The sequence below is a fragment of the Lipotes vexillifer genome, unplaced genomic scaffold (assembly GCF_000442215.2).
Source record: "Lipotes vexillifer unplaced genomic scaffold, Lipotes_vexillifer_v1.1 scaffold1544, whole genome shotgun sequence".
Classification (NCBI taxonomy): Eukaryota; Metazoa; Chordata; class Mammalia; order Artiodactyla; family Lipotidae; genus Lipotes; species Lipotes vexillifer.
In genome coordinates this window covers 459796-480545 of record NW_006791108.1, presented here as the reverse complement: position 1 = coordinate 480545, position 20750 = coordinate 459796, and the positions used below count along the sequence as shown (strand labels likewise).

Sequence of the window (20750 nt, the reverse complement as noted above, 5' to 3'; positions counted from 1 at the left end):
AAGGCTACAAGGCGAAAAATAATTTCCAAAATCATGCTGCAGAATTGATCTCTGGGAGACATCCATGCAGCCAGACGTGGGCACCGCAACCTGCATAGGCTTCACCCGCCGCTACCCTGGAGTGTTGTCCTTAGAACCTTTCTCTGTTGTGCTGCTGGAACCGGGAGGTGGCCATGACCGCACCTGAGTGGATTCTGTGCTGTCCTGTGTCTGCACACTGTCAGCTTCACAGTGCAAGGTGCATCTTACCAGGGGAGCCCCGGTCATGCCTGTGCTTTAGCTTCAGGGATGCTGGAAAAGAGCAGCAGACACCTGTAACTTCCCAAGTGGGAGGCTGGTGCTGCCCCAGAAGTGGGACATTCTCCAAGCACACAGGAAGGGGGTTCAGATGCTGAGAGGCACAGAAGAAAGGTAAACGCCCGCCACACCACACGACAAAAAAATTCAAGATATATTATTAGCCTGATAGTATAGATAAAGGGACCAGGGGTACATAAATTGAACTAACTTGCTTTAAGGTACACGACTACTAAGTGGTAGAGCTTTTGCGAACTCACGTCTGCCGGGACTGCACATAAAGCCATTCTCTATATGTTCTAGGTTGATAATCAAACTGATATTTTATCTGTGTGATCTTTGGAACATGCATGGGGGCAGGATGTGATAGTGAAAAGTGATCTCTGATAAATCTATATATCTCTGCCTGTCTAGTGTGTGTGTGTGTGTGTGTGTGTGTGTGTGTGTGTGTGTGTGTGTGTGTGTGTGTGTTTCCCTATGGCTTGGACTTTGGAGGCCGTTTTAGTTTCCTAGGGCTGTCCTAACAAATTACCACAAACTAGGTAGCTTAGAACAGCAGAATTTTACTCTCTCACAGTTCCAGAGGTCAGAAGTCCAAAATCAGGCTGTCAGCAGGCCCATGCTCCCTCTGAAGGCTCCAGGGGAAGATCCTTCCTTGCCTCCTTCTAGCTTCTTGAGGCTGCTGGCAGTCCTTGGTGTTCCTTGACTTGTAGATGCACCACTCCAATCTCTTCTTTGTCACATGGCGTTCTCCCCATGTGTCTGTGTCTCTATGTAAATTTCTCTCTCCTTGTAATGACTCCAGTCACAATGGATTTAGGGCTCACCCTAATCCAGTATGACATTATCTTAATTTGCTATATCTGTAAAAACCCTATTTCCCAATAAGGTCACATTCACAGGTTCTGGGTAGACATGAATTTTGGAGGACACTATTCGACCTAGTACCGAGGCCAAGGTTCACGTTAGGTCATATATCACAAAAACTCATCCTTGGGATAAATTCTCTGGAATACAGGTGAGGAGAAAGAGGTAGAAAATGGATGTTGGTCTTTAACTGATCTCTTTGGCCCCTTAAGCTCTAAGGGGGTGTCCACATAGATTTCCTGAATGTGAGTAAAGCAGATGGCGTGTCTGTGCCAGGATTCTCCTGAGCTTGAATAAAATCTGCTCCTGTAAGAGTACTGGAGAAAGATGCCAGAATCAGCAGAGGAAAATGCTTTCATTTGGTATGAAAGCAAAGTGCAGCTTTCAAGGAGAGCCAAGAAGACTGAATAAACAACGATCACAGACTGTCTTTCAGGGCATTTGGGAAAGAGGGAGCTAGGGGCTTTAATGCAGTAGATGGATTTTCTAGTCAAGATATCTGTGCTCCAAGCCTGTCTCTGTACCTTTCAAGATGCTGACATGTGACCTTAATCTCTTTGGGGTTAATTTTAAAATGGGATAAGAACACTTAACACATGGTGGTTATAAGAATTTAGTGAACTGCTATACCAGAATCTCAGCACAGCATCAGAATTCTGTGGACATACTGGGAAATTTGAATCAGAAATCACTAGCACTTAACTGGGCCTATTAGGGTAAACTAGGTTATGCTGCTGTAACAGTCAACCCCCAGACCTCAGTGGTTCAAACCAATAGAGCTTTATATTGTGTTCATTTAATCCATTATAAGTTAGCGAAGGGCTGCATTTTGTCTCATTCTCACTCAAGGACCCAGGCTGAGGAAGCAGCCTCCATGTGAAACATGACGAGTCCCTGTTGCAGAGGGAAGCGGAGCGTGGCAGTGCACACTCCTGGTTCTTACATCTTCCACCTGAAAGGGACCCATGTTCACTTCTGACCACATTACATGGTCCAAAGCAAGTCATGTGGTCACTCCTAATTCCCAGAGAGCAAGGGATACAATTCTACCATGTGCCCATAAGGAGAACCAGAAATATCTGGTAAGTGGCACTAATGACTATCATACCAGATGCCACTCTTGCAAAATCATTAAAGAAGGGACAGATTGCTAAGGTGAAATTCGCAGTGCCTCAGCTCTGCATGGGAGGGAACTAGGAAAAAAAGAGGTTTGAAAAAAATCAATATTTCACTGGTATGGTTCTACTGGCTAACTTACTGTTAACTTCTGCCTGGTGGATTCCCTTCCCACTACAGTCAAGGCATTTCAGAAACATTGTAGGGTTGAATTTCTAAACCTTTCCCATTCCCTCTAAGACAGTGCCATGAAGGAAGGGCCAGTTTGGAGCAATGACTGAGTTTGTTAAAGGCTTACATAGAAGACTCTAATGCAACAGTACCTTCTGAAGTAGATGTCTTTGTCTTAATATCTGCTTTCCAGGATAAAAATGTAAGTGGATAAATAGGATAAAGTCAGTAAAAAGGAGTTAAATTGCTGTACTAGAACCTGGTCTTTTCCAGCCCTGAACCAGGAATTGGGCATTGATGAACTTAAGAGCTTGTGCCTCTGTCTTGTTTTTGCTTGATTTCCTAAATCTGAGGTACTGACACACTCAACTCCAGAGTGACGGCTTAGGTTTAGAATTTAGAAGTTCAGAAACCCAGAAAAGACAGAATCACAGAAAAATGTCAGTAGACATGTTGAATTTTGTTTAAGTAGCACCATTTTCTTAGCCTCAGTCCCCTAAATCACAGATCATGCAGCAAAGGCTTACGTGGTAGTATTTTCTTAGGGAGGGCAGTGTCAGTGGAGCAGGAGAGAGGCAGAGCAGAGGCGGGGAGAGCAGGTGTGAGGGAGGGTGTTACTGAGCCTGCCACAGCTTGATGAAAGACTGATCACTCGGTGTCACCGGACATCTTCAGGGAGGTCATATGAAGCCACCCTGTCTTCAAACAGTTCATCGGGGGAGAAAAGGAGAATGATTTCTCCATTGGCTGCCATCTCCCACTGGTGGAGCACGCCCCCGCAGGGTGTTAACTCCCTACTCTTCACGGTGCACATGCATGCGTGCCAAGTGGGTACTGTCGTGCCTGCCCCATGCCTCAGCTGCGACAAGGGCACTGCGGTAGGAGGCAAGGGACAAAGTGCATGTGGCGTGAGTGAGGTGGGCACTGTTTTATTGTACCCGTGAGCAATGTGAGGGAACAGGAGAAGCCTCCGCAGCAAACTCCTTCATCTGTAGCAGCAGCAATGAAACTCAGCTCCGTGTTTCAAAGACCAGTACAAGCAATTCCTAGGGCCACTCTGGCCGGCCAGCAAGGCGAGCGTTCCATTCTGGCGTGCTACAGAAACTGAAGGTGTTAGAAACATCCCCCAAGCCAGGAACCTGCGAGTCAGGCTAGACGTTTTCTTTTCCTTTCCAGTTTCCAAATTCTTTAGCTTCTTTTAATTCATCATTTTTGCAACTCCTTCTCTTCCCCTTTGTCCCACAGCTGATTCTTTATTCTCATTGTTACTGTATCTTTCCTGGAGGATTGCAAATGTTTTCCAATTAGTTTCCCTACTTGTCCCAGTTAAGATAGCTTTGGCCTCGGTAGGAGGAAATCCCTACTTAAATTGGCTACAGTGTTGGAGGTAGTGTGATTCTGAGGTGTTTTAATCCATTTTCTCTGAGCATCACATTTCAGTTTAACCATGTCCAAGAAAGAAACAGCATCTTTCTTACGTCTGTCTTAGAAGGGGGAACACCTTTCCAGTAGCTCCCAGCAGACTTCCCCTCAGGTCTCATTAACATTTTATCACACACGCAAGTGTAGTGATCACTGGCAAGAGAAACGGAACCACTTACGATTGCCCTGGACCAATCAGGATCCCCTCCCTGGGCCTGGGGATGGTTAACCACACAGAGGAGGATAAATACTCAATAAAGTGAGGTTCTGATAGGAAGTAAGAAGGGACTGATGTTAATTCGGACCCACCAGTGTCTGCACTGCACCCTCTGATCCTGTGCCCTCCAGTCCACGCCACCACTATGATGCTGCTGAAACACAACTATGAAATAATTCTTCCACTGAAAACTGTTCTATGAGCCTTCTTTGCTTAAGGATTAAGTCCAAGCTCTTAGTGTCGTATACAAGACCATCTACAAGCAAGCATCAGCTTTTGCTCTTGCCATGGTAATTTCTCAACCATGCCCCCACTTGCACCTCTAACACACACATCATGCTCCTGAGAAGATTTGCTGCCTCCCAGACATGACTGGCTCTACCATTCTTGGGTGCCTTTGTTCAGACTGCTCTCAGTCTGGAGCTCCTGCCACCCCCTCCATTCAGACGGCACACGTTGACTTACCTCTTGATTTTCACTCCTCGGGTCATCTCAGTGAAGTCTTTCCAGAATCCTTGGTAGAGAAGACTAATCCTCCTTCATAGTTTCACTGGGTCCATTATGTAATACTATCCTTGCCACTGTAGCACATCATTATGCTTCTCCCTACTAGACAGTCATGTTATTTTCATCTTTGCATTCCCAGCATCTAGCAGTATTTGGCACAATGGGTAAATAGAAGGCACTTTTGATGTCTGATGAATGATTGAGTGCCTGAGGGTTGAGAGCTGAGTGAGCTAGTCTGAGTCTATTGGCAGCATATGAAGGGGGTTAATCATGGAGAGAGAAGGTAGGAGTGATTAGCACCTTTGTATTTTCTGTAATAATAGAGAAAAATAGTTGGAGAACTGGTGAAAGGGTGGTTAAAAGATTGATGAAGGGTTTATCTATCCTCTGCCAGAAGACCAGGTGGAATGAAACAAGGGTGCTCATAGTATTATTTATTCATTATTTAAATACAGGCAACCCTTTTGTTGAAAGCAAGTTTCACTGCACAGCAGATGCAGAGTTCTGTCTTACGGGGAGCTATCACAGCGGAATTCTTCTGCCATAGAGAAAGTTCTAATTATCTGAACAAGATTTAAGCCTAAGCTGCAAAGGTCATCAAGGGATGTTTTCTGCAACTCTTGAAGTGATTTGTAATTTTCCTTCTTTGACAAACCCTAGAGTAAGAGATGTGATGGACTGCAAAAGGCTGTGTAGTTCTCTCATTCTGTTTCTGCTTGGAAGCTGTTCAGTCACCCTGTTGGTCACCAATTTGGATGTTGGAATAGTTGGGCGCAGTCTACGGGGTAGGGAGCCCATGGCAGGTAACTGTGATGATAAAGTACATGACAATGCAAGAGCATGGGGTACTTGTAACTTGGGGTGATTCAGTGGAGAGATCTACAGATGTAATAAAATAATGGCTGGCAGAAGCAGCGATGGCTGTGGAAGTGCCAGGTGGGTAGGACACAGTTTCGGAGTATAAGGCATACAGAAATGACAGTTGGGGTATTGCAATTCAGAGCAGCCATTGATATGCTCAAGCAAATAAAGAAAGAATGAATAAATAATAAATGGCATAACTGGAAGAATTGACTGTGGGATAATGAGGACCTCAGTATTGGAAGACAGTTATAAAACTGTAGGGTGAAAAGAAGGCTAAATGGGACAAACATTACTGTAGCCTGAACAACACAGAAAATAGAATTGAAAATGAAGGGAGTATCTAAGAGCATAGGGTTTCAACTAGGTACGTTTGTTTTTATCTCATCTCTGCCATTTATTTATTTTATTTTATTATTATTTTTCTTTTGGCGGTACACGGGCCTCTCACTGTTGTGGCCTCTCCCGCTGCGGAGCACAGGCTCCGGACGCGCAGGCTCAGCGCCCATGGCTCACGGGCCCAGCCGCTCTGCGGCATGTGGGATCTTCCCAGGCCGGGGCACGAACCCGCGTCCCCTGAATCGGCAGGCAGACTCTCAACCACTGCGTCACCAGGGAAGCCCCTCTGCCACTTACTAAGTGTATGACTTCAACTCCATCTGATTCTCAGTCTCTTTATCTGCAACATGGAGAAAATAATGGTACCCACAGTAGATAGTTGTCGTCATGAGTAAATAAGGTAAAAGTACTAAGCAAGCATAGTACAAAATAAGTATAAAAATAATGTTACCTATTTATTTTTATTTTATTAGTCAAGGGTAGTTTTGTTTCATGTTTTCTTAAGGACCTGGATGTTCTTTGTTAATTTTAACCTAGTGAATCCAAATCAATAGCTTTGAACCCTCTTGGGGCTTTTTAGACCTGTTCAAACATTTTGCAGGATTTCTTTGCCTAGGAAACCATAAGAGCATGTAATGAAAATCATCTGTACAGCAAAATGACGTTATATTTTTAATACTTTAAAAACTTTATTTACAAATAAATTCACAGAACTTTTGGCCACTGTTACATGGACCAATTGTTGACTTTTCCCCATTAGTCCTGACAAGAATTTCATACCATTTTCTGGTGCTGCCCCATATAAGCCCCAAATAAGCCATTTTTATAGTTACTGCGTGTGTATCCAGGGGAAGCTGAGGATGAATTCTCTCTAGAGGAACATTGTATACCAGAGCTAACTGAATTGTAATGTTATGACAAAATGGCAGTGTCCAAAGAAAGTCATCCTTTGAAGGATGCTTAAGATCACAAGATGGAAGAGGGTGCGTTATGCTGGTAGAAGGTACTTTCTTAGGGAGGTAACAGATTTGTGCTGTATCTTTGGGATCATGAATCTGTTCCCTATCTGTGGTAGTGAGACACATTTTTATTATTCAGTTTGTTTAACAAAGATTTAGTGAGTGTTTTTACTATGTGCCAGACCCCATGCTATATCAGGGATTCAGTAGTGCCTAAGAAGCAGATAGAGGTCTCTCCTTTAATGAAGCTTACAGTCCAGGGGAGGGAGCAGAAATTAATCAAATAATCCCTCTTTGAATGAAAAATTATAACCGTGATGAATGTTATGAAGGAAGGGTTTGAGTAAGTGATGATAAGAAAGCGTAGAGCTGGGGCTTCCCTGGTGGCGCAGTGGTTGAGAGTCCGCCTGCTGATGCAGGGGACACAGGCTCGTGCCCCGGTCCGGGAAGATCCCACATGCCGCGGAGTAGCTGGGTCCGCGAGCCATGGCCGCTGAGCCTGTGCGTCCGGAGCCTGTGCTCCGCAACGGGAGAGGCCACAACAGTGAGAGGCCCGCGTACCGCAAAAAAAAAAAAAAGAAAAGAAAGCGTAGAGCTGGAGGACTTTACTTAGCCTGGGAGGGGAGCAAAGGCCAAGGAAGTCTTCCCTGAGGGAGAGCTGTTTGAGATCTGAAGGATGAGTTGGTGTATCAGCCAGTGTTCCTGCAGGAGAGGCAAGGCACACCCGACAAGGTGTTTTAGAAGAGTTAAATAACAGGACCATTTACAATGACGTGGGCAGAGTACAGGGAACCAGCACGGTACGGTGAAGCGCCCTGGCACTACCAAGAGTGGGGACCTGTTATCACCCCTTGACCTAAAGGGGGAGGGGGAAGGGGAGGTTACTGGAAACCTGAGAGAATAGTCATAGCTCTAAGAGATGGAAGCCCAGCAAGGGCTGTGGCTTTTGGTAGAGGGGACACAGCCAGTCCATGGAGACCCGGGCGGGAGGAAGCCAGGAGAATAAATCTTCTGACCGCACTGTCCTCACTCCCTCTGACCTCCTGTTGTCTTTTCTCTTGGGCGATCCCAACCAGAGGCCAATAGCATGGAGCCATCGGAAGTGTTTAGAGCGTGGTGTGGTCAGATTTACATCTCTTCACAGTCCACCCTTTCCTCCCATCTTTTGCTGCACAGAAGGATGGCCATGGTGCTACAGACAGCTGAGCACTGGGTTCTCATGCAGCTCTGCCCTTTACCAGTAGTGTTACCTTGGGCTGGAAACAGTCTCTCCAAGCCTGTTTCCTTCTCAGTACAACAGGGACATAGCTATGTACTCTCCATCCCAGCAGGGCATGGGGATCAAATAGATAGTGTCTGGGGAACGTCCTTTGGAAACTGGAAACTGCTTTACACGTGGAAGGGGATTTTATTACTCTCTTTTGCCTCTGTCTGAGGTGAGATGCTTTTCCCTAGGATAAGAAAGTATAACTTAATGTCTGCCAAGGTCCTCAAACATACCCAGTTCTGTGATGGCCTACCAATGGTAGAGTAAAACATGGGCTCAGTATAATCTTCTGTGAGGACAAGAAAACGTGATTAGAGGCAGCTCCAAGGCTTCCTGAGGTGCCAGATAAGACGGTGTAACAGAATTATGTCCTGTCTTCTCCTAGTCTGGGAAACCCCAGCTGGAAAGGGCTGACGGAGTGTATTTCCATTAGAGCCTAAATACTTGCTTGGACTTGTTTGTTTTTCACCAGAGAATGAATTCTCAGCCTTCCTCAGCTTTGTTTCCAACGTTTCATGGCTTACATAGACAGGGCAAAATGTCCCTCCCTCTCCTCTCCCTCTCTTGCAGGCCCCAGACTGAAAATTCATTTGTTAACTTTTTAAATATACACACAAGCAGGAAACAGATGGCATTATCTGGGTAATGCTAGCAAAAGATCAGATTCTTTTTCAAGAGCTATGCTCTGTTTTGAAATAGCCAAATGAATAAGGTTGTTTTGGCTTGAAATTCGTTATTGAAATAAGGTATTTGGACAACAGTTTATAATTTTTCAACTCTTCTCTAGGTGGGGTCTGGGCCTGTCAATGCATCTTCCTACCAAAAGGCCTAATTTGGCAAAAAGCTGAACCGTATCAGGCTCCCTCCCATCTCTGAATTTTTCTCTCTCTCCCTGTTCCCTCTGTCTGCTGTCTCTCTCCCAGTGGTAAAATGTTTCTTTGGTTTTTAGTCTGCAGGATCAAGAGAAATGAAAAACACTGCTCTAAGATGTGCTTCATGACACCCTAATAAAAGAGACAAAGTGTTCCCTTCACACATTTCTAGGACGACTGTCACCAGAGCAAGCAGGTGCAGTTTCTATTGTATCTTTAATTTTGTATCCATATTTTGGACTGAGCATAGTATCTAAGGTATTATATTTTTAAATTTATTTATTTATTTATTTATTTATTTATTTATTTATGGCTGCGTTGGGTCTTCGTTGCTCTGCACGGGCTTTCTCCAGTTGCGGTGAGCGGGGACTTCTCATTGCAGGGGCTTCTCTTGTTGTGGAGCACGGGCTCTAGGCGTGTGGGCTTCAGTAGTTGTGGCACGTGGGCTCAGCAGTTGTGGCTCGCTAGCTCTAGAGCACAGGCTCAATAGTTGTGGCACACGGGCTCAGCCGCTCTGCGGAATGTGGGATCCTCCCGGACCAGGGCTCGAACTCATGTCCCCTGCATTGGCAGGCGGACTCTTATCCACTGCGCCACTTGGGAAGTCCTATTATATTTTTCATTGAAGAACGCTCTGGAAATGTTCTTCTGGATATGGTGCATCTTTTTAGGGGGCCATGGATTGCACTCTCCAACCTACAGCCTCCTCTCTCTAGACAGCTGTCATGGGTGTTCTTGCAATAAACCCAGGACCATGTGAAGATGAAATATTTCCTAGGGAGGATGAGGAGAAGTGAATGGTGGTATTTCTAAAAGTATAGACAGCCTGACAGCAAATTCCAGAGACTGGGTGACATTTTAAATTAGTAATGCTCCTAATTATCCAAGCCCTAGGAGACCATGTGGAATACAGCCACAGCTCTAGGATTAATATAAGTGAGCACCGTGAACCCATTACTAACAGCATGTTCTCTTAGAATAATGGCACCGTATCTGTGTCAGCACAGTGTGATACTGCAGTTAAAACACAGATACACACATGCACAACCTCTGATATTTCCTGTTTTTTGGAAAAATTTTCCTACTATCAAAGTAAAAAAAAAAAAAACTATTATAAATTTTCCTGAAAAAAGTAATACTTTGTTTCCTTGTCATTCATTGCCTATTGGTATTGCTGGGTTAAAATATCAGATTTATAAAAGTGAAATTAAATAATCAATGTGTGATTTTATAGAACATGAGCTTGGAAGGCAGAAGTGCCCAGATTCAACTCCTGGCTCCCCTACTTACTGCTAGGTGAACTTGGGCTCATTCAGTGTCTCTGATTTTCAGTTTGTCATCTCACAAGTGGCCATCATAACGCTATCTCTTCGTACATTTATTGTGAGGATTTAGAGCCAAGTGAAATGCCTTGCTCAAAGCTAGTGCTAAAAGATGCTAAGAATAAAAGTCACTGATGAGACAGAAATACAGGAGCCTGAGATTTCAGTGATCAGACTGAGCTTTCAGACCTCAGCTTCAGCTGTGCGTGGGGCCAGGGCCCCAATCCGTACCGTCCTTCTCTTCCTTGCAGCATATGCACGTCCAAATGTTGGTTGGTCCCTTTGTGCCAGTGAATGGTGGTCTTTTTGATTGAAGTCCTAGGTCTGAACACAGAGAATAGAAGTTTCTGTAAAGTCTATGTGTCCACTGTCTTAACACCCTCCTACCCTCCATATAAACCTCCCCAACTTTTTGGAGGGGGCCTAAAAAAAAAAGCACATATCTCACTTTTGGATTTTTAAAGACTGTCTTCAGTTTTTCCTGAATATATATACACACACATATACATATAATATACATATGTATATATGTATATAATGCTAAACATTATTTGAGACAGTTTTCATTTTGTTCATGCTGACAGGTAGGGTAAGCAAATTCATTCATGACCCACTACTTTCCTTGGCCCTAAACATCCTAAAAGTAAACCGTGTTACAAAGAAACTGTAGTAATAATAACAACCATTTGAAAAACACCAGTTATACACTAAGTGCTTTGTATACACTTCATACTAATCCCCACAGTAAACCTGAAAAGGTGGGTATTGTTAACCCCATTTAACATAGGAGAAAAAGAAGTCTCACAGAGATTCATAACTTGGCCAAGGTAAGGCCACTTGTAAAAATCAAAGCTAGTACTTGGATCACAATGCTCAAAGTTGGCATGATGCCCACAGCTAAGCTCCGGTTTGTGTTTTCACCCCTTTTTTGTCTTTTCCTTTCCTCCCAGGTTGTTCTAGATGTTGGTTGTGGCTCAGGAATACTGTCATTTTTTGCTGTACAGGCTGGAGCTCGGAGAGTCTATGCAGTTGAGGCCAGTTCAGTAGCACAATATGCTGAGGTAAGTGGTTGTATTTTTACAGCAATTACTAACTAGGTCTTCAGTAAACTTCAGGGGACTAAGTGATGGACCTTTCACGTAAGTCATTTTAGAAGAATTTTTGTTTTACCAGTCTGATTTTTTTTTTCCTGTTGGAATGTTACTCCTGAAAGAGCCTGCCTTCACTGTAGTAATTGATATGAAAACAATTATTTCAAAAATTTCTTCACGATACTAAAATTATAACAGAACTTTCTTGGGCCTGGGGGACATGAATGCTATCTTATCTTTAATGACCTACTGAGGTGAGGAGTCAGACATCCCTGGAGCTAGGTTTATTTTTTTTTCTTAAATGCTGTACTGACAATAACTGCACCACTCACTTTAAATTTCAGTTTTGGTTTAAGGGACGGTTGCTACATGATGGTATTTGGAACATGGGCAGATGTCTGTGCTTCTTTTTCAGATTTCAGGTTTTGATTAGAGGATTAAATATGGTACTCCGTTATCATTATAAAATGTGTACAAATATTGGAGAATAAGTCAAGAGTCAAGTAATAATAGCTTTCAGTAATATTTGTATGTAATAACAACCCAGTCAAGCTGCAGAGCTGGATGTGTGTGTGCATGCGCATGCACAGGGTAATGTGCTTGTCATTCACACCTGGAGGAGGCCTGCATTTAAATGAGGGACAGAATGGCAGATAGAGAGGGAAGCTTGGTTGCTGCTTCTGGGGAGCATCCTGAAACTTTCCTCTGACCTGGGACAAGTGCTAGCTCTGAGTGATGGTTGGGTTTGGATGGAATGACCCAGGAGGGGCCAGAGACCAGTAGACAGTATGGCATGCTCGGAAGGAAAGACTGCCGGGGCCTGATGGCTGGCATGTTCTTACACTCTCTTCTTCCAACAAGTCTTGGATAAAATATTTTTGGTCATTTGCTTACGTACCATTTCTTAAGAGTCATTTTTATTAACTATTAGGTGCACACAAAAGAATATTTGTAAAATGTGTACATTTGTTAAATGTGTTAAGAATACCAATACAATGAATGTGTGTCCACTACGTCTTTTTTTTTTTTTTTTTTTTTTTGGCCACACCACGTGGCTTGCGGGATCTTAGTTTCCTCACCAGGGATCAAACCCATGTCCCCTGCAGTGGAAATGTGGAGTCTTAACCACTGGACAGCCTGGGAAGTCCCAGCTATGTCTTTTAAGAGATAGGCCATTAGCATTTCCATTAAAGGTTCATGTGTCTTGTCCTGATCACGTCTCTCTTCTGCCCTAAATAGAGGGCAACCACTATCTTGAAATTTTGTTAATCACATTCTCACTGTTCTTTATACTTTTACCACATATGTTTCTGTCCCTAAAAACATACCCTTTATGAACTTGCCATAAATGGAATCGTAATGTATGTATCCTATAATTTGCTTTTTTCACCCAGCATGATGCTCCTGAGGGTCATTTTGTTGATGGCATACAGCCATTGTTTATTCCTCTGCAGTGCTGGTTAGTGTTCTATTATATGAAACGCTCAGTGCCCTGAGCTGTTGACGGACTTTGGATGGCTTCCATTATAAAAGTATTTTTATGAATATTCTTGTACACACTCCCCACTGCATCTGTGCTGGAGTTTCTCAGTATATACCCAAGAGTAGAATTGTTGGGTAATAGGGCATGTATACCTTCACCTCTGTTCTGTGATGCTAAATTGTTTTCCAAAGTGGTTGTTCCAATTTTCACTCCCTGCAGCAGTTAACGAGAGTGCCATTGTTCTCCAACTTTGTCAACACTTGATATTGTCAGGCTTTGGAATTCTTGCCAATCTGGTGTTTATTACATAATTGTGGTTTTAATTTGTATCTTCTACTCACTAATGCCTTTGAGTATCTTTGCACAGTGTTTGGCCATTTGTACTTTCTCTTCTGTGAAATACCTGTTCCAATTTTTTTGACAGTTTTTCTTTTGAATTGTTATACTAACTCTAATTCATTTGTAGAAATGATTTCTATATTCTGGATATTAATTCTGTTCAGTTATACATGTGAAAAATGTCTTCACCCAGTTTTGTACCTCACCTTTTCTCTTTATGGAGTTCTAAATAAGATTTAAATGTGGAATTCTAAATAAGAAAAGAGGAAGGGCTTCCCTGGTGGCACAGTGGTTGAGAGTCTGGCTGCCGATGCAGGGGACACGGGTTCATGCCCCAGTCCGGGAAGATCCCACATGCCACGGAGCGGCTGGGCCCGTGAGCCATGGCCGCTGAGCCTGCGCATCTGGAGCCTGTGCTCCACAACAGGAGAGGACACAACAGTAAGAGGCCCGCGTACCGCAAAAAAAAAGAATGCATTCAGGGCCGGGGATGGTTAGAATCTTCTCAAAGCATGGCTTTAGGGACAGCCTGGTCCCTCCTGATGGAAACCATGGCCTCCACCGTGCTCCCGGCTGTTGCCATGGGTGTCATGAGATGTTCCCCCATGGGCCAGGCCTTTCATCCTTGCAGAGGATGATCTGCACCAGCTCTTGGTTTCTGCTTCTTCTGCCGACACTCGTCTGTACAATTTGTGGGTGGCAAAGGAGAGTGTAAGCAGCACACAAAAGGTTTTCACTCCAAGAATAGGCTTCAGTCGCCTCTCGGCACACAGTACATGGCGCTACTTTCCACCTTTTCATTATTTGGTAATTGAACCAGCAGACATTTAATTCTTTTCTCTGGAGTCTTCATTAAATTGCTCGGAAAATATAAAATTGTAACAAGAAAGAAAAACGTATAAATTTAACTACCGTTGCCTGTCCGTGGATTCTTCTCATGAAAGGCTTCTGGGCTTTAAGTAAACAATATTTTCAGCTTGCATAGAATTCAGTTTCAGTCGCATTCAGTGGCTCAAACTGATTTTGTAAGGGCTGACCTCAGATGACGAGATGATGCGAATGACTCCTTGTCTGCAGGGCATGCACATTTAGTCATTTTTTTGCAGGATGGTCATGAACCTGCCCAGGTGCAGCCATATGCTTTCACCCTGGGCCACATCTGACATTTCTGGGTTAGTAACGAGAGATCATTCTTGTCCAAGGAACAGGGCAGAACTAAAGATCTCCCGTGGGTTCCCAGCCCATGAGCCTGCCCACCTCTAAAGGGCAGCTATCTCTTGCTCTCTTTTTCTTTTCTTATTATGAAACATAGAGCTGAAGCCCTCGGATCATACAGGCCAAATGGGGAAGAAGGCATTAATCCAATTTATACACACAATATATATATATATATATATATATATATATATATATAGTCAAGGGGGGGCTGTTTCTTAACTTAAAATTGTGCACGAATGCATGTCATGTGTCTCCATCTAGATGATAAATTCCTTGAAGGGCCAGGAGATTAAAAGACTCTGAGGGTAAGCAATCATGAATAGATTTATGCGTTGTAGTCAATTTAAACTTACAGCAAAGCTCTCTGGCTCTTAGATTTAACAATGTTCATAATAATTATTGGGCCACTTAACACACTTTACTAGCACACAGTTCCTATATATGCTTCATTAGGAAGACTTCTAAGGAGTCAGACCAAGTGTTTCTAGGTCATGGGTGGTAGAACTAAAGGCAGGTGGAATTGGAGCTATTGTGACGCTGCCTTTCTAGACCTGCTGGATTCATAATCTAGGGCTGATCTGTCCAATATGGTAGCCACTAGACGTGTGGCTCTTTACATGTAAATATAAACTAATTTTTAAAATATCTTTATTGTAACATAATTGCTTTACAATGTTGTGTTACTTTCTGCTGTATAACAAAGTGAATCAGCTGTATGTATACACATATCCCCATATCCCCTCTTTTTTGAGTCTCCCTCCCTCCCACCCTCCCTATCCCACCCCTCTAGGTCGTCACAAAGCACCGAGCTGATCTCCCTGTGCTATGCAGCAGTTTCCCACTAGCCATCCATTTTACATTTGGTAGTGTATATATGTCCATGCTACTCTCTTACTTCGTCCAAATTAAATTTCTTAGTCGCACTAGCTGCCTTTCAAGTGCTCAGTAGCCACAAGTAGCTAGTGGCTATCATATTGAACAGTGAAAATACAGAATATGTCCCTCATCAAAGAAAGTTCTGGTGGGTAGCACTGATGAAGAGGACACAGGTGGCCATACATCACTTTTCTGGCATGTGATGGCCAGGCTGGTGGCTGTGTTCACTGCCAGGTATTGGCAGCCATGGCCAGGTCAGACTGGTATGATGTTAGGTGAGGCAGCCCTCCCCAATCCCTCTTGCTGTGGGCATTGTTTATCTTTCCCTTATTTATGTGTAAGATCTGGCATAGAACAGGTTCCCTAGGAAACAGACTCTAATGCACAGGTTTGCATGCAGGAAGTTTATTGCAGAAGGCTCTCAGGAACCTGACCTATGAAGGAAATAAGATAGAATTGGGTAGAGGAGTTAAGCTGAAATGTAGTTGGAATAAAGGGCTCAGGCAATCCCACAGGGAGTTCTTGAGCTGGGGAAACCATCAGAGTTGAACCACCTGAGGCAAGGGCCTTTATATTTCACATTTTTAAATATACACTTCCTCAGGAAGGAGTGTAACTTTGGGTAAGGTGGCTCTCTCGGGCCGAGGGAAGTTCGTAGACCAAAATTCAGCTGAGAGGCATCATCTGCCAACATTTTCAGCAGCTGGGAGAATGATGCCTTGGTCCTGAAGGAAGGATCTTTATGGTACGCCACAGCAAGTACTACAAAATCAAGATGCAGGATCCTAACTTTGGTCTGTAGACAGGAAGCTGATGGAGAATAAAGATACAATAGTAAATCAAGGAAGAGGGTTGAATTGGTGGAGCAAATGGGATGATACTAAAAGCACAGGCAAGGCCACAGGGTAAATTTGTTATGTGTGCTTTAGGGGTGGGCAACAATTTTCTAGAAACTCAGTCCATCGTCTGATCTGATGTACTTTGTACTATTCTAAGGTCTGTGAGGACACAAAGTACATATAAGATGTGATTTCTCCCCTCAAGTAGTTTGTCATCCAACTGGATTTCACACAAGTGAGATTCTTGCCATAGGACAGTGAATGCCAAGTGCATCTGAATGGCGGAGACGAGAAATGTCACCGCAAGGAACAATTCCCATCAGCTGGGCTGGTTACGGAACCGTCAGAGAAGAGTTGCAATTTGACTTGAATCCTTAAAGATGAAGAGAAATGAAATGCTCCTCTTCTCCTGTTTCACCTCTTACAGCCAACAGTGAGATTTTTAAAAAACCCTTGGATTCTTACGGGATTCTTCACCTTAAATATGTTGATAATCTCTTCACAAATGCTTTGAAGGCCATTTGTTGAAAAGGTACTCCTAGTTTTTAATCTTGAACACTAGAAAGACTGTATACTTTGAAGTTTTCTAATGTGAGTTTATCCTTTGAGCTAGGATTTTTCTCTAATTTCTTTAGTGTCTCCCAAGAGCTAACTTCTCCATTGTCACTCTCCCACGGACACCAAAAGCCTGAGTCACAAAATTCCATCCAGCCCATCAACACTTCTTTGTTTTTGAACTGACAATAAAGTTAAAAGTTGGCAATAAGTAATCTGTTAAGGAAATAATAATACACATTTTGCATAGTTGAAGTTTTAGAATTTAGGTTGCATTTCCACATCTGTAAACTCATAGTTCTTCAGGAAGAGTTTTTGAGGAGCTTGGAGCAGACAATATCATCTCCACGTTACAGATGGAGAAGTTAGGTCATGAGGATGGGACGTAGCTCATGAGGCACAGTCCTTCGGTGCCACCTCCTTCTTCGGCATCCAGGTAAGCAGTGACTATTGGTGTCTTTGGAGGTGAAGAGACGAATGTGTTTGTCTAGAAGCTGGAGCACTTACCCCTGTAGATAGTTCATACAGGAGCCAGGAGGAAAAACATCTTTTTCTTCTGAAGAAATCTATTGTGGGGACTTCCCTGGTGGCGCAGTCGTTAAGAATCCACCTGCCAGTGCAGCGGACACGGTTTCGATTCTTGGTCCGGGAGGATCCCACGTGCCGCAGAGCAGCTAAGCCCGTGTGTCACAACTACTGAGCCTGCGCTCTAGAGCCCATGAGCCACAACCACTGAAGGCTGCGCTCCTAGAGCCCATGCTCTGCAACAAGAGAAGCCACTGCAATAAGAAGCCCATGCACTGCAGCGAAGAGTAGCCCCCACTCACCGCAACTAGAGAAAGCCTGCATGCAGCAACGAAGACCCATCGCAGCCAAAAATAAATTAAAAAAAAAAAAAGAAATCTATTGTGAAGCACTTAAACGGGCAGTTACGTCTGCCATGTAAGAAGGAAACCTTCCTCCATTGGCAAAATCAACTACAAACACACTTAACAGAGGAGCAGTTTAAAGTAGTCCACGTGGAATGCCACCCCATTTGCCACAAAACCCCACCTAGGAAATAACCCTTCTTGTAGCTGGATTGGTGATGGATGAGGCAAGAAGGTAACTTGGGGGAGAATATTGATACCTCTTCATCTCACTCAATACTCTCTTTCCAGTAGGGGAGGCACTAAACACCTTTGCCAGGATTAGAATTGATGATGCAGGTTCTGGAATCACACAGTGTGGGGTTTTATCCTTGATCCACGGCCTAGTGGCCATGTGACCTTGACAAGTGTATTACTTTCCTAATTTCTGCTGTAACAAATTAACACGAACTCAGTGGCTTAAATCAGTACATATTTATTACCTGACAATGTTGGAAGTCAGAAATCTGAAATGGGCTTTATGGGATAAAATCAAGGTGTTACAGAACTGTGTCCTTTCTGGGGGTTCTAAGGGAGAATCCATTCTCTGCCTTTTCCAGCCTTTTAGAGGCTGCCCACATTACTTGGCTGGTGGCTGCATCACTCTTACTTCTGAATCATTACTTCTTCTCTGACTCTGACCCTCCTGCTTCTGTCATATAAAGATCCTTGCAATTATATTGGCCTGCTAGGATAATCCATGGTAATCTCTCCGTCTCAAGACCCTTAATTTAGTCACATTTACAAAGTCCTTTTGCCATGTAAAGTAACATGTTCCCAAGTGTTCAGGGAGTAGGATGTCGACACTTCTGAAAGGCCATCCTGCCTACGATCACAAATTACATGATCTTTCCCTACTTCATGTTCTTCAGCTATAAAATTATAGGTAATAATAGTCCCTTGTGAAAATATTATGAGAATTGAATGAGAAAATCAATATAAGCATTAGTACAGTGCCTGACATTCTCTAGCTATTGTTATCACCGTCATGGTTGTTAGCAGTATCATTATGGCATCTCATTTCATCCATGTCTCTGTACAAATCAACTGAACAGATATCATAGAAGAGGGATGCCAGGCACAGTGGGAAGCATGGGGCCAGGCAGAGCACATTTTTCAAGAGTGTGTGTTTAAATTTCCTTATTAGTCCTTTTTATTTTTTTAATGTTTCAATAAAACTATTGATGAATACTGTAATGTAATTTTATTTAATGTAATTTTATTTAATTTTCATGTGTCAAGTTATATCATTCTTCTTTTTATTTTTCCTGATCTTTTAAAAATCTAAAAACCATTCTTAGCTTGCAGGCCATGCAAAAAGAGGTCATGGGCCAGATCGGCCTGTGGGTAGTAGTGGTGACTCCTGGTCTAACCCTAATTCATTAAAAAAAAAATTTGTTTTAGTTGATTACTTAGTGTGTATCAAGTCTTACGCTAGCCACCGTAATGGCTAACAAGATAGACATGGTTCCTGTCCTCATGGAGCTCATGACATAATAACCACACATATGTAATTAGAAACTGTCAGTAGTGGTTGAGAACCACTGGAATTTTGTAACATCAGGGATGAAACAGCCCCTAAAATGTACTTCCCAGTGTTTTTGAAGGATGCATCAAGGAGACCCTTCAGGGGCTGAATTAGAGAGAGAAAGGAGCTTGAACAGCAGTAGTGAGCCTACCTGCCCCAAGCCTCCTAGAGTGAGAGCAACACCCTCTTTTTACAATGATGGATAAACGTTATTACATCTAATTTAGTAAATAGCCAGAAAGACTAAAAGCTTAATAACAAATGTATTCTTCACTCCACTGAGACTTGGTTAAAAACAACTTGACTGTCTTTTTTTTTTTTCTTTCACTTTTTAAAAAGTTTGCTTTTATTTTTAACCTCAATTTTCTTTTTTTTCCCGTTTTATTGAGAAATAGTTGACGTACATCACTGTATAAGAATAAGGTGTACAACATGATGGTTTGATTTACATATATTGTGAAATGATTACCACAAGAGGTTAGTTAACATTCACCATCTAATATAGATACAATAAAAAGAAAAGGAAGATTTCTCCTTGTGATGAGAACTCTTAAAATTTACTCTCAACAACTTTCCTGTATATCATACCACGGTATTAATTGTAGTCATCATGCTGTATATTACATCCCTAGTACTTATTTATCTTACAAGTGGAAGTTTGACCTTTTGACCACCTTCTTCCAATTCCTCCACCAGCCCCCCACCTCTAGTAACCACAAATCTGATCTCTTTTTCTATGAGTTTGATGGGGTTGTTCGGGTTTTTTTTTTTTTTTAGATTCTACATATAAGTGAGATCATACAGTATTTGTCTTTCTCTGTCTGAGGCATAATGCCTTCAAGGTCCATCCTTGTTGTCACAAATGGTAGGATTTCCTCATTTCTTATGGCTGAATAATATTCCATTTTTTATAGATAGATAGGTAGATAGATCACAACTTCGTTATATAGTCATCCATTGATGGTCACTTAGCTTGTTTCGTTTTTTGGCTATTGTAGATAATGCTTCAGTGAACGTGGAAATGCAGATATCTTTTTTTTTTTTACGGTACGTGGGCCTCTCACTGTTGTGGCCTCTCCTGTTGCAGAGCACAGGCTCTGGACGCGCAGGCTCAGCGGCCATGGCTCACGGGCCCAGCCGCTCCGCAGCATGTGGGATCTTCCCAGCCCGGGGCACAAACCTGTGTCCCCTGCATCGGCAGGTGGACTCTCAACCACTGCGCCACCAGGGAAGCCCCAGATATCTTTTTGAGACAGTGGTTTTGTTTCCTTTAACTCCCCCCCACTTTTTTGCTCAATTGAAGCATACTTGATATTTTTAAATTGCACACACTTGAAGTGTATACATCTTGAAGAATTTGATGTATGCATGATCCATGACACCATCACTACAGCCAAGTTACTAAACATATCCATCACCTGCAAAAATTTCCTTGTGTTCTTCTGTTTTTGTTTTTTTTTTGATAAGAACACTTTACGTGAGATCTATCCTCTTAACATATTTTAAAGTACACAATGCTGCCTCGTTAAGTATAGGTGCTGTGTTGTACAGTAGGTCTCTAGAACTTACTTATCTTGTATAACAGAAACTTTATACCTATTGAAAAACAATTCTCCATTTCTCCCTCCCCTAGCCGCTGGCAACGCTGTTCTATTTTCTGCTTCAATGAGTTGGACTGTTTTACATACTTCATGTA

The 20750-nt window shown here is 42.9% G+C and overlaps 1 protein-coding gene across 1 annotated transcript in view; it reads left to right on the top strand.

Annotated features, from left to right (window-relative positions):
* LOC103081973 (histone-arginine methyltransferase CARM1-like) overlaps window positions 1-20750 on the top strand; it is a 167804-nt gene that overhangs the window by 77217 nt on the left and 69837 nt on the right. Inside the window, exon 5 of the mRNA XM_007464199.1 lies at window positions 11168-11278. Within this exon, the coding sequence (XP_007464261.1) occupies window positions 11168-11278 (111 nt within the window). The remainder of the gene's footprint in view (window positions 1-11167; window positions 11279-20750) is intronic.